We start from the raw sequence: 13,434 nt of genomic DNA, 5'->3' as shown, positions 1-13,434 counted from the left end.
CAGTTGCACCACAGTGAAATGTAACTGTGTGTTTGCCTTTGGAGTTAGGGAGTATGTCCTGTTCCTATCTCAGCCTGTTGCTCAGTAGAGTGGGCAGAGTTCAGGCACATTACAGGTGCTCAGCCAGTATTTGTGGAATAGCTGGGGCTGGCACTGGCTCACTATCCCTGCCACAGGCTCTTCACCTTTACCTTAATCCCTGCCACCTGCTGGTCTGGCTGTGAGGATGTAACACCTGACAAGAGCAGGCTCTTTTTCCAGTACCAGGGTGGGCACTGTCCTCAAGAGTGCCAGCTGGCGCAGGCTCCCTCCACCCTCCACGTTAGGCCGACCTGCACCAGCTCCTGCACACATTTTGCTTCGCTTTCTGTTCCCTCTGGTAGGGTTCCAAAAGGTCAAGAGGTCCTCATCTCATGAGGCCAATGGACAGGGTCAGGTCTTCACCTAGAAGGTCATGGGCTTGGAAACAAGTAGCATCTAGGAGGAGGGGTAGGGGGAGTTATAACACCTACGAAGCTTCTACTCAAGAGACTACCACTTTGAAGAAACCTTATGGGTTAGTAGTAAGATTGCCTCTTAAAAATGAAATTTTCAAGAAAATAATAATAAATTACATTTACCCTTTGGATTCTGTGATTACATGGCTGTGGCTGCCTTTGCCTGGCAGTGATGGCTTACGCCCAGAAAGAAGCCTCTGAAGCATTTGGGTTCTTGTCTACCTAAGGCAGACTTTTCTTAGGTGTGGTTACTTTTTTGGGCAGCGACGTTAGGGGATAAGAAATCAAGGCATTCAGAGGGGAACATGTGAGAATTGGGAACATGTACTGCAGGTGGGAAATTGCCCAGGTTCTTGAAGGAGCTTGAGTCTGGGGACTTCAGAACTTTCCTGACCTCCCGCCCTTTGTTCTTTTCCAGACACTGTGCATCTTAGCCAACATAGCAGATGGGACAACAGCAAAAGAACTTATTATGACCAATGATGACATCCTGCAGAAAATCAAGTATTATATGGTAGGCCTTTGTGCCTTGCATGACTCCACTAGCTGCACATTAGAAGGCGAGGACAGGTAGTGCTGCTAGCTCAAAACAAATTGTGCAGAAATTAAAGAACAGACTCTAGCTCAAAACAAATTGTGCAGAAATTAAAGAATAGACTCCTCTGTAACCAATTCCAGATATCCTCTTCCATCCTGAAAACTGAAACAACACTAATCCCTTGAGGCTTGTACCACTGGGCAGTGTTCCCACTCGTCACCCCATTTTTCACCCTGTCATCTGATTGCACCCTTCTTACGCAGTGAAGAACTTGGGCCCTTGGCCTTCTCTCAGCACCCCTAATCCTATCTTCCCTCTCAAAGCTTCAGTCCTGTGCAGATGAACCCTCTAGTCTCTGGTACCTCTGGCTCTTACTCTTTGGCCAGTTTGCTTTCAATCATAATCTGCTACCTACCTGTAGACACCTCAGCTATGTACTGCCAAAGCCTTACCCGGGATCTTGTCATCACCAGAAACTGCCCCTTGCCAAAATCTGGACGTTAGACATGCTTCCTCTCTTCACTCTGTCAGTGTCTCCTAGGGAAACCCTAACTGTGGGTGAACCTGTCTTCTCTCTGCCTGCATGGCAGAGTTAACAACTATAGAGAAAGGCGCAAAACCAGACGGACTGGTTTCTTGCTAAATGCACACCCGCGTGTGCACTCAGCGCTGCTCAGTGTCCCCCTCTGCTTCTCCAGCGTGTGGGCACCTCCATGCTCCACAAGAACAGGCTCTTACCTTCTCATTCTTTAGACCTCACCTTCTCTTTCCCTCATCACTCCTGGGGGTGACCTCACCTTTTGTTTTGTGAAGGAAATAGAAGCCAAAGTCCTTCAGTGGGTGCCTATTACACCCTGAATAAAATCCATCTTCCCCCCACCTTTTGCTGCCCGTGAAGTCCTGCATGACCTGGCTCATCTGTGCCCCCAGCTCCTTTCTTTCTCCTCATACCTGTGTTCACACTAGTGAACAAAGGTTCACTTTTTGTTCTTCAGAGAGGCCATGCATGTTCTTTCCTGCCTTGGGACCATCACACATGCCTGCCCCTCTGCCTGGAGCACTCTCCTCTCCATTCCTTCATGGGGTTCCTTCTCACCTGTTGGATCTTAGCTCAGCTGACACTTCCTCCTGGACTCTTGTCTGCGCAGGTTATTCTTTGTTACTGCATCCTATTCCCTTCGGAGCACTTAGCTCAATTATCACCCCTTATAGTTGTTTGTTAGTGAACCTAGTGAGCATAAGCTTCACGAGGGCAAGGATTATGTCAGTTCTGTGTACAGTTGTATATCTGTCACCTTGTACAGTGCCTAGCCTTTAAGTATATGCTTGGTAAGTATTTGATGAATAGAAAAGTACAACTTCAACAAGGAACTCCACTACCTTTCCAATACCAGATCCACGTAGGATCGCCATAATCTGTTAAAGGTTTCTCTGGACTTCCCATGCCCGTCGAGGACACCTGTCTCTCTGCTGCTGTTCAGAGCCAGACTTCTCAAGAGCATCTTCTGAATGTGCTCCCTCCTTCCTCACCTCTAAATTCACTATCTAGCCCACTTCATCTGGCCTCCGCCCCCATTGTTCAACTCAAACTGTTCTGATTAATGTCACCATTGACTCCATGATGCCAAGTCCAAAGTCTAGTTTTCTTTCCTCATCTTACCTTGTTCACAGCAGATTTCAACTCAGCTGGCTGTTTCCTCCTCCTGGAAACATTCGTTCCCCCTGGCTTCCATGGCATTATGCCTCCCTTCTTAGCCCTGGACCCTCTTCTTTTCTCTTCCTCATATGGTCCTGAGATTGATGGTTCAATGCCTCTGTTGCATAGCAGAGGGAGCTTGCAAAGACTGTTGTTTGGCCCCTTTCCTCATGAGATTCTGAGTTAATAGTTCTGGGGTATAGCCTGGGCATCAGTGTTTTTAACCAACTTCCAGGTGGTTCTTTTGTTTAACCAGAGTGGAGAACCATTGGTTTAGGGAGCCTCATCCACTCCCATGGCTTTGACTGTCACCTCTGTTCTTTGTTTGGTTTCTGGGCTCCGATTCAGTAGTCAGTTCTGATAAATTAGTCATTATAGTTTTTACACTGTCATTATAGTATTATAGTCATTATAGTATTTACATTGATACCAAGCAATGCAAAACACATCAACATGGCCTTCAAAAGCCTTGACAAGAAGCTACTCCGATGGTGTCTACAGTTTTGCAAATGCTGGTGGTTTTCTTCATGAGGGGAGCAAGATCCAAGGGCCACATGGAGGGTACACCTCCAGCCTAGACCTCTCTTCGGAGCTCCGGACTCACATATCCTCCTGTCTCCTCCGCATCTCCATGTGAAGCTTCTTAACATTGATGCTTAAAAATCAGTTCTTAAGTATCTTCCCTAAACCTAAATTTCCCTCTCCTGACCTTTTCTGTCTCAGTATAGTGGCTCTGCCATCTACCCTGTTGCTCACCTCTAGGAGTCAATCTTGATTTCTCCAGCTCCTTCACCTCATTAATCCAGTTTGTCAGTAGGTCCTGTTAGCCTTCCCCAAGACCGGTCTGTATGCTGTTGACTTTTTTCTGTCACCATAACCCTCACCCTAGTTCAGGCCACACCCTCTTGTGCCCTGTTGACCATGATAACCTCCTAGACACCTCTACACTGTCATTCCAATCCCTTCAGCCTGGATGATCTTCTAAAAATGTAAATCAGATGTTGTCCCTCCACTGCTTAAATCCTTCAGGGCTTCCTGTCGACTCAGTGAAATCCATCCTTCCTCTGGCCTACAGGGGCCCACAGTTAGCCATGCCTGCTTCTCCACATTTTACTCTGCTTTTCCTTCTCAATATGCGTAGCTTTACAATTTCTTCTTACCGCAAACCCTTTCAGGAACTTTTCCTTCTTCTTGGTGCCTCTTGATCTTTGTATGCCTGGCATCTTCCTATTTGTTATTCTTCCTCTACATAAGTATTGCCTCCTTTAAAGAGATCTTTTCTGTACGTTTCACTTAAAATTAGTGAAAACTTCACCCTTCAGTTTTCTCTATCAAGCAGTTTGTTTTCTCAAAAAAAATTCATTGAGTGAATGCTGGATGTAAATACTTAGTGTTGCAATATAAATAAGTTTGTTTATTCAGCAAATACTCATTCATGGCCTGATGCTGGGAGTAGATGGTGCATTTTATTCTGTTTTGTCTTAGTGGAGCCCAAACTGGACAGCTCTGTAAAAGCCTTGGCAGGTAGGAGGGGAAAAGAATCACCAGCCATAGAATTCTAAGGAAGGAAACCATGTCCTTTGTCTCTGCTTAGTTTAGATACAGTTTTACGTGGCAAGAAGAGTCCATCCCGGCCTTCAAGAAACTGTTGAGCATATATTGTGTCATTGTATTTCCCAGATATGCATGAGTTATTTAAGTGTACTGAGAACTTTATTTTTTAAATTGACCAATTGAAAAATCATCTGTATGAACTTCCCTGGTTGTCCAGTGGTTAGGACTCCATGCGTCCACTGCAGGGTACAGATTTGACCTCCAGTCAGGAACTAACATCCCACATACCACATGGTGCAGCCAAAAAAATCATCTGTAAAGATGTTTAGGGTCCTCTTTCATTTAAGAAAAAGCACTCTATATGGATTAATAATAACTTAAGCAAAAATGGTTGTACTTTCAGTACATTATTAAGAGAAATCAATGAGAGTGTGTTTTAGAAGAATAAGGAGACTCCTTAAGAATAGTAGAGACTCAGTCAAGTTTTTTATGCTGTTCCTAGAGAAACAGGAGCAATTTGTATCAGATATTCAGTAGCCAAAGAGATAAATATTAAGTGCACATCCATCCAGTTTATTGGCCCTGAACGCTTCCTGATGTAGACAGAGAATAGTCAAAAGCATAGACTTGTCCTAGGCCAGTGTTCCTGTGTGTATGGGTTGAGTTTTGCAGGCTGCACCTGTGGCCCTTGAGGTGTTTTGTTTGGCCAGCCAGAGGGTCTCTAAAATTTGAGTGTGGAGTCCTGGCAAGCCTTCCTCCCTGGTGTACCAGATTTCCCACCACTCTTTGTTGTCTTTAGCCCAACCATTAGCACTAACTTTGTACCCCTCAAGACATTTGGATTTGAGGCCCCTGCTTCAGACTCTTAGGCTATTGGAATTGTCTGTGTTATGTTACAAAAAATTACCTCAAATGAGAGTATCCTTTTTTTTTTTTCTGTTTCTGCATCAAATAGGGTCATTCACATGTCAAATTGCAGCTTGCCGCTATGTTTTGTATATCAAACCTCGTATGGAATGACGAGGAAGGTAAGAGATTGGTGAGATTTGTTCTGAAAAAAATTATGGAGAAGAAGGTGTCAAACAGGAATGGCATCAGCTGCCTCAAAATCCTGGGTAGAGGCACTACTCATTGGGCCCCAAGCACCCAACAAAGTCTCCTAGGTATGAATGAGAATCTGCTGGCCTAGCTAACATGTTGTCCCCACCTTGGAGTCAGCACTGTTCCAGAGTACTGAGCGTGGGGATTGGAGGAGACCCTAGAGAAGCCCTTGCCCTTGAGAGAGCTGAGAAGGAGGATGGTGAGATGCACTTGAAGAAGATGAAAGGTGAGGGTGGGCGGGAGGGTTGACCTTTCACTGTGTGCACGGGGAGCACATAGAAGGACCACAGGCAGGTAAGCTTAATGGAGAAGAGGGTGGTTGGTGAGAAGGGAGAGCTATACCGTGCCTGGGGAGGCGATGTGTGTGAGCAGGCCTCTATAGCGCTCCGCCTTGACTGCATTAGAATCACCAATTAAATCAGAATCTCACAAGTGGTTTTTTAAATTCCCCTTGTGATTCCAATGAACAGCCAAGGTAGTGAGGAGCGCAGTGGGCCTCAGTGTTGGATTGGCTGCATGAGCATCACCTGAGGGACTTTGTAAAATGCAGATTTCTGGGCACCACCCCTGGAGATTCTGGTTCACTGAGTCTCAAGGAGGTCAGTGCATGACTGAGTCACTCTGGGCTCCTCAGTGAGGAGGAGAGAATCTGGAGGAAATTGCACTTTGCAGTGGGTCCAGAACAAAGCAGAAAGAGGAGGAGCTGGGTTCAGTTTGCGGGCCAAGAGACCACATGCCGGCCCAGGTGCCAGGGAAACAAGCTGCCCTCAAGAAGATCCTAATCTAGTTGGGAGACAGGACAAAGCAGTGTGGAATTAGAGGTGCCATGGTCTGAGAGGCAGCAGGAAGTGCTGGGAAATCAGAGAAGAGTGGGAGGGAATAGAGGGGTTGGGAAAAGGGACTGGTTTGGAGTAGAAAGAGCCTGGCTAAGTCTGTCCAGAAAAAAATGATGAAGATGAGGCCTGATGACAGGGCCTTGTGCCCAGCTGAAGACTCTGGCCTTGACCCTGTGGTCTGTGGAGAAACTGATCTAGCAGCAGAACCGAGGGAGCAGGGTCCAAGAGGCCAGTTAGAACACTGTTGGAGAATGCCGGCACAAGGAGATGGGGTTACACTGGGGGGAGCCAGTTTTGGGGGGATGGAGGGGGCAAGAACACGGATAAGGCTCCAGACTGTTGGCTGCACATTAAAGAGAGCAATGGCCTGGGTAATATTCCCAGTAACCTGCTAGCTTTCATCTCTCAGGCTCACAAGAACGCCAGGATAAATTACGAGACATGGGCATCGTAGATATTCTACACAAACTGAGTCAGTCACCAGATTCAAATCTTTGTGACAAGTGAGTATCAAAGTTAAAGGTCTTTGCTTTGGGGTATGTTGAATTCTTTGATGAAAGAGTTTAAATTGCTTAGTAAGCCACAGGGTCAAACTCTAAGTCTGTTAGATCCTTGGCTTCCCTTTTTAGTAATATATGAGTCAGCTGTGTGACACCTGAGTAAGAGATAAACCAATAATTGGCAGATTATTAAAGATTTTCATCTCACTGTGAATGAATGTGAGCCTGGACCACCATAATGGGAATCTGGAAAGGATCCTGAGGCCATTCCCTTTCAGTCTCTTGATCTTTAGAATAGAAAAGCATGTGGCCTTTTGGAGAGCAGAAATGAGGGCCAATTATAAAAGCATTCATTAGCTCAGAGACACACTAAGTGCCTGCCTTGTGCCAGCCCAGCCTAGCTACTGGGGCTGCAGCTGTGACCAGTAGGGAGTCCCTGTCCTTAGTGAGCCCACCATTTACTAGAGGAGGAGAAAGTCACAGTCTGAGACCCCTCTAACCTCTAGATAGCCAAGAATGTTTTTCCTGGCTGTGAACACTTATAATACAGCCTCCACTTTCCAGCTCACTTTCATCCTGCAGACTCTTGAGCAGGTCTCAGAGTGCTCTGTGGTCTGGCCCTGCCTTCCTCATATCCCCATGCCCCCATGCCTACTCTGTGCTGCAGCCACACCTGCCCTCTTACAAGATCACACCTTCATGTGTTTACACATTCTGTTCCACCAGATTTGCCATCCCAGGCCTCTCTCCTCTGACTTACCATTCATTCAACAAGTACTTTTTTTTTTTAATACTGACCTCTGCCAAGCATTGCTTTAGGCATCAAAGATATAAGGGTGAATAAAATTGATGAAGTCCTTGCCCTCGTGGATCTAATGTTCTAATACAGAAGACAGACAATAAGCAAATGAATATGTAATGTGATCACAGATAATGAGAGGTACTGAAGGTATAACCAAGATGAGGGGATGGAAAGTAAGAAAGTTTCTTGTCGTATAAATTAGTCAGTAAAAGCTTCTCTGAGGATGTGACATTTGATCTAAGACCTCGGTGAAATGAGAGGGTCTGCCCAGCAGATGATTAGAAGAATAGTATTCCAGACAGAAGGGACAGGGGGGTCAAGGTCCTGAGGCAGGAATGAGCTTGAGCATTCAAGAAACAGCAAGAAGACCAGTGGACTAGAGAAAAATAAGTGGGCGGGAGAGTGAGAAGAAGTAGACGCAGGGAGGCAGTAAGAGCCTTGTAGGCTGTAGCATGAACTTTGGCTTTTATGTAGAGTTTAATAGGAGGTCATTGGAGGGTTTTGAACGGAAGAGATAGTATCTGGTATGGTTCTGGTGGCTCTGTGGAGAGTGGTTGGCAGTAGCGCAGGGATGGGAGCAAGGAGGCCAGTCGAGGCTGTTCTAGTTGTGTTAGGTGAGGAGGGAGGGAGGCAGTGGTGGGAGTATTGAGGAGTGGTTGGATTGAAGATTTACTATAAAGGCAGAGCCAACAGATTTGCTCATGGATCCAATGTAGGATATTAAAGAGAGGGAAGGAAAATGCCTCGAGTGTCAGCCTGAGCAGCTGAAGAGAGGTCTACCAAGATGATCATTTGCCAAGATGCCAAGAAGAAGAGAAGGATGATCAAGTCTTGGAGAATCAAGATTGTCATTTGGTGTGCCAGCTTTTGGATGCTATTAGCCATCCAAGGGACTCAGGAGAGGGGCTGAAGATATGAATTGGGATAGGATATCAACCATGGAGCTGCCTGGAGTCACCTAGGGAGAATAAACAAGAGGAGAGAAGACAGAAGGGCTAAGGACTATGGACTGGGATACCACACATCCACCCCAGCATTTAGAAGAGAATGAAAAAGGTCCAGCAAAAGGTCAGAAAGAACAAGCACTGGGAGAGGCAGAGACCTGGGCACATAGTGTCCTGAAAGCAAAGGTAGAGAACGCTTGGACAGTGACCATCCATCCTTCAAATCAGGTTGTCACCTCTGTGGAAAAGTCTTGCCAGATCCATTCTGCACCCTGGTCCCCAGACTTTGCTAGGGGCCCCTCCGTTCTCCCATAGCACCTAGAGAACACATCACACTGTGCCGTGGCTGTCAGCTTGCTTATCTGCTCCAGGGAAGGGAAGAGGCACTTGTTTAAGGACTCCTCGAGTAAGTGGCTAGGCCAGATAGAGCACACAGAGTTGGGCTCTTGCCTCCCTGAAGCTTGGTAAGTGGGTTAAGGAAAACAGATCCCCAAGCTGCTGCTCAGATGAGTGTTGCGTCGAAGGCACTAAGGCAGGATTTGAGCTCCACCTTGAGAGTGGGAACCTCCGCCTCCACAGCAGCAGTAACAGACTCTGTCAGCCCATCTCTTCTGGCCAAGAGCCAGGCTGTTCCAAGGGCCTTTTCTTGTGTTTGTTCAGAAATTAAAATAGTTCTGCTTAAAACCCTCTCTGGAACAACCTTAAAAGAGACCTCACCAGCATGAAGTGGGGTAGGTTTAAGCTCTGGCCTAACATTACTTAGACCAGTCTAGTATTGTTTCCCAAAACCTGCGTGGTACATATGTTTTCAGCATTTCTTAGACCCCATGAAAAGAATCAAGGTCCAAGCTACTCTACCTCAGTCCGTTTAAGGAAAGGTGACCTTGCCTTAAAGCCATCCATTGGAAGGACTCCTGAGATAGTCATAGGTAGCAGAAAGATCACAGGGGCACAGTCTCTGAGGTCCAATATAATCAAACATAGCCAAACCCTTAGAAAGATCCACAAGGAGTCTGATTTGGCAGTTTTAAAAAGTAATGCAGAACTTTGATCAAGACCCTCACGTAGACATTCCCACCATGGCACAGTTTATGATCTAACAGCAACATCTCTAAGGTTCTTTCTGTCTTCAAGGCTGTGTGACCTTTTGACTTTCAGACACTTAACAGATGTGGAGTTATTGCCAACTAGACCTCTCCACCCCAGGCTCAGAGGGCCTTGAATTTGTGAAGTTATGGCCAATGAGAGGTAGCCTATGGCATTATTCAGAAACTGTTTCCTAGGAAAACGACCTCATAGAACCCAACTCGCTCATAACTTGGAACGGTTTTTATGGAGCTTTCTGTTCTAATGGATTGGACTGCTTGCAACGATCATCTTTATAGAGGCTTAAATAATTGCAGGAGTATCCCTGAGCTGATTCCTTTTAAGACTATAGATTGTATCCATTACTACACCAAAGAAACTGGGCTTGAGTCCAGCTCTTTGCATGCCCTGTCTGCTTTGCTATATAGCTAATAGTAACAGAAAATTTTAGCCTTTTCTTCCCATAACTTAGAAGGGGAAAGAGACCATTGCTAAAACCTGACTTCCACAGTTGCAGCCTTGACCAAGCGCGTGATGGGAGAGTAAAGGAGGCCTTCTCAGTCCCAGGTCAAAGGAAGGCACTTCTGCAAGGATCGGGACAGGTTAAGACATGGCCTACATTGCACAGTTTCCTCTTCATCTAGCTACCTTCCCCAGTCACCATAACAACCCACATCAGGCATGATGTGAAGGAGAGGATAAAATCGTAACCTACCTCCGTCAGGTTTGAGCCATGCGACAGCCTCATCCCATGAGCTCTTGGCCCCTCCCATGCACTTTCTAATCAGCACCTACTCACTCCTGCCTAGGTCAGGTTTGACAAAGGAGAACTATAGAATGTCCATGAGTTGCAGCAGCTGTAAGGACAAGAGCAGGACTACAGGAAGGGGATGTAGCCAGCATGAGTTTGCAGTGTGTGCTGACCACAGATCTCTGTCCCTTATATAGTAGGTGCTCTGCTGGGCTCACCCCAGTTCCCTTGGGGGAACCTATTTTTTTTTACTTTCCCAGCTGCCATCTTTGAGCCTTGATTACACTTCTGACATGATGGCTAACAGGAACTCTGTGATTCCAGGGCAAAGACGGCGCTGCAGCAGTACCTGGCGTGATGAGAACACCCCGGGCACCTGCGGGCATCCCACATCCTTGTTAAAGGAAGTACAGGAACTAGCCTCATTTGATTCCTTCTATTTGCACAAGTCACCTTGGACTGCAGGGAGCTGTTTTACAAAAGCAGTTTGGTAGGCTTAGATCTCAAATTCATCTTGAGAACATTTTTTTGAGGTAGTAATTTCCTCAGAGGACTATTGTGTTTTGTTTTGTTTCTTTCTGAGCTACCTGGACTCTTTATTAGAACAATCAATTATTTTCCTTTGGACCTACAGTTTTTTGCCTATGCTGCAGCCACTTTGTGAGTGAGAATGGATATGTGTCTGCACACACAGATGTGTGTGTGTGTGTGCGTGTGTGGATGAAGGTCAGGATGAATGAATATGTGTGTGTGAGGGATACCTCAAAGTTTTCTTTTCTTATTTTGTGTGAAAATCTCTTTTCTACAGATTTTCCAGGGTTTAAGCATTGCTTGCTGTATAAAAAAAAAAAATTACTGAATTATATACAGTTTGAATGAAATGTTATTTTAAAAACAAAACAATTGTTAAGTGTTCCATAAAGTTTATGTTGAATTTTGGTCAGATGAATATTTGTAAGTAAAAAAATATATGCATTTCTGAACCTCAACTTACATAGATTTTCTTTATAAAAAAAAAACAAACAAACAAAAAAACAAAAAAAAAGAAAAAAATTAAAAAGAAAAGGTTGGCTATAGTTGGCCTGAGTAACAGGCATGATATATGGTGCTGTGCAAAATAGTAAGCTAGCATCTTACTGCCGTCAATATCAGCAGGTACAGAGCCTCTTTTCAGACTAATTCAATAAGCTCTCAGGCTTCCAAGTCAGATGGACAGGTTGGAGTGGAGGCGACAAATACAGACATCAAAGGGAAATGTAACTACTGATAGTGGAAACCCAGCCATGACTGGTGGACTATGCTTGGCAGGAACTGGGCACCAAGAGCCTCCCAGCTGCCCTAAACCCTGTCACTCGTGTAGCAGTAGATGGCAGGATTTAGATCCAGTCATGGAAGCTTGTGCTCCAGCTGAAGTAGGTCACCACTTCCTGGAAACAAAGTCCAATCACCTTGTGCTTCCTGAAACAGCATATATCACTGTGAAACTAAAGAATGTCCTACAGACGCATCTGTAGGAAGAAGCAGAGAACAGAATAGTTTAGAAAGCTGTTTTTCTCTTGGCTGTACTCAGCAAATTCTATATACTTGTCACTCAGGACTGCTATTCAGTGTGTTTTTGTAAAGTGAGATGGAAATTTTAGTAAATGATATGGCTAAGATCTTTTCCTGCATGAAGCCCAAAGCACTGAAGTTTGAGAGAAGGGAAGGGGGTCCCCTTGGGAGGACCGAAGATGACCGCTTTTTCCAGTCAGGACTGCTTTGCCCTTTGGCAGCCCTCAGCTTGGTACCTGCTCCAACTTCTGGGTCAGCTTCAAGGTGAACTCAACATGATTACTCCTGACTGTTCGAAGGTACAACCAACCTTCCTTTTCCCTTGGCTATAAGAAGTTCAGAGGCACCGTGGCCAGGAAGCAGGGTCTATGCTCAGAAGCTTGCCCTGAGTTTGTACACCCGATGGGCTCCCAAACCTGCCTGCCATTCCTGATGGAGCTGCCGGTGGTGCAGCCACTCCCATCACCAACCTGCTCCTTCCTTGGAAGATTTAAATATGTTTGATTGCAAATGAATGTTTTTAAAATGTATTTAATGCCATTTATTTTTTCTGTTCTCAACATGACCATCCAAGATTCAAACACAGAGATTTCCAAGTTGTATTTTTTCTTTCAGAACATTACTGATTTTAAAATCTGTCCCAACAGGGACTTGGGTTTTGTGCAACCATCAGAGTGCTAATGTGCAGAAGCCAGTTTAAAGAAAATGGAGTGTTCTGGGGGTAAAAGCCTTGTTTAGGCCCACTCACTGACATTTCTAGTACTGAGAAAATATCCTTGGTTGGCATTTGTAACACAAAACACTATAGAGTTGGTATTTTTAAGTACCAGGTAAATATAAATAAACCAATAATGAATTGCTGAGACAATCTTGAACCCAGATAGCATTAGAAAGCTGAAAGCCCAATGAAATGACACTTTGACACTTAAACTCTGTGGATAAATCTTGCCTGTGGCTATAAACAGATGGTCAGAGGAAAAGTGCTTTATGGTAATTAACTTTTCTGAGTTGAATGAAGGAAAATGTATTTATTAAAACAAAGCTGTTGGCTGCTTTATGCAGATGCAGTGTTCTGTCTGCAAGGAAGTGGGGGGAATGGAACGTGGGCTTGTGTCTCCACCCAAGTTCTTAACTAAGCTTCTCGCTCTAATACTGCATTCTGTTTTTCCTTTTGTGCCCTTATTGTAACCCAAAATTTATGAACTAGAAAAGAATGTCCAATTTAATAAGTTGCATTTTTTTTCCTTAAGCACTTTATGCAGAACAATACGTGTTCTTCTGGTAGTGTTTGGATAATATGATTTTAACACATGCTAATAAAAGCCAAGAAAAAGGCATGGCAACTTCTAAAAAGGAGTCTGTTTTCCAAATATCTAGAACAGTAGGAAACATTAGAAGATGATGTGGACTGACTTGCAAAACCTGAGATTCTTGATGATTGAGAGGCTGGGAAGTGACTGCATTTCAGAGATGAGCTAGTGCCCTAGGGTAACTGTGGCTTCCGGGAGCCTCTGCAGCCATCTGAAGCGCCCCTTCCCGCTGACAGGTGCCCACTCCAGGGCTCCCCCTCCGTCCTCT

General features: G+C 45.1%; 1 protein-coding gene across 11 annotated transcripts in view; it reads left to right on the top strand.

The window, feature by feature from the left end:
• Positions 1-13,209, top strand: part of ARMC8 (armadillo repeat containing 8) — a 104,192-nt gene extending 90,983 nt beyond the window's left edge. For 4 of the 11 annotated variants that reach the window (XM_042236612.2, XM_042236585.2, XM_042236630.1 and 1 more), the window contains 5 exons: positions 916-1,067; positions 5,241-5,313; positions 5,504-5,612; positions 6,632-6,725; positions 10,630-13,209. In XM_042236612.2, the coding sequence (XP_042092546.1) occupies positions 916-1,067; positions 5,241-5,313; positions 5,504-5,612; positions 6,632-6,725; positions 10,630-10,663 (462 nt within the window). In that variant the 3' untranslated portion in view covers positions 10,664-13,209. Of the gene's footprint in view, positions 1-915; positions 1,068-5,240 lie in introns of all 11 variants that reach the window. The other 7 variants (XM_015092648.4, XM_015092647.4, XM_060395414.1 and 4 more) reach the window with 4 other exon arrangements.
• The last annotated feature ends 225 nt before the right edge of the window (positions 13,210-13,434 follow it).

The sequence above is a fragment of the Ovis aries genome, chromosome 1 (assembly GCF_016772045.2).
Source record: "Ovis aries strain OAR_USU_Benz2616 breed Rambouillet chromosome 1, ARS-UI_Ramb_v3.0, whole genome shotgun sequence".
Classification (NCBI taxonomy): Eukaryota; Metazoa; Chordata; class Mammalia; order Artiodactyla; family Bovidae; genus Ovis; species Ovis aries.
The sequence above is the reverse complement of the archived record's forward strand: the minus strand, read 5'-3'. Positions and strand labels throughout refer to the sequence as shown.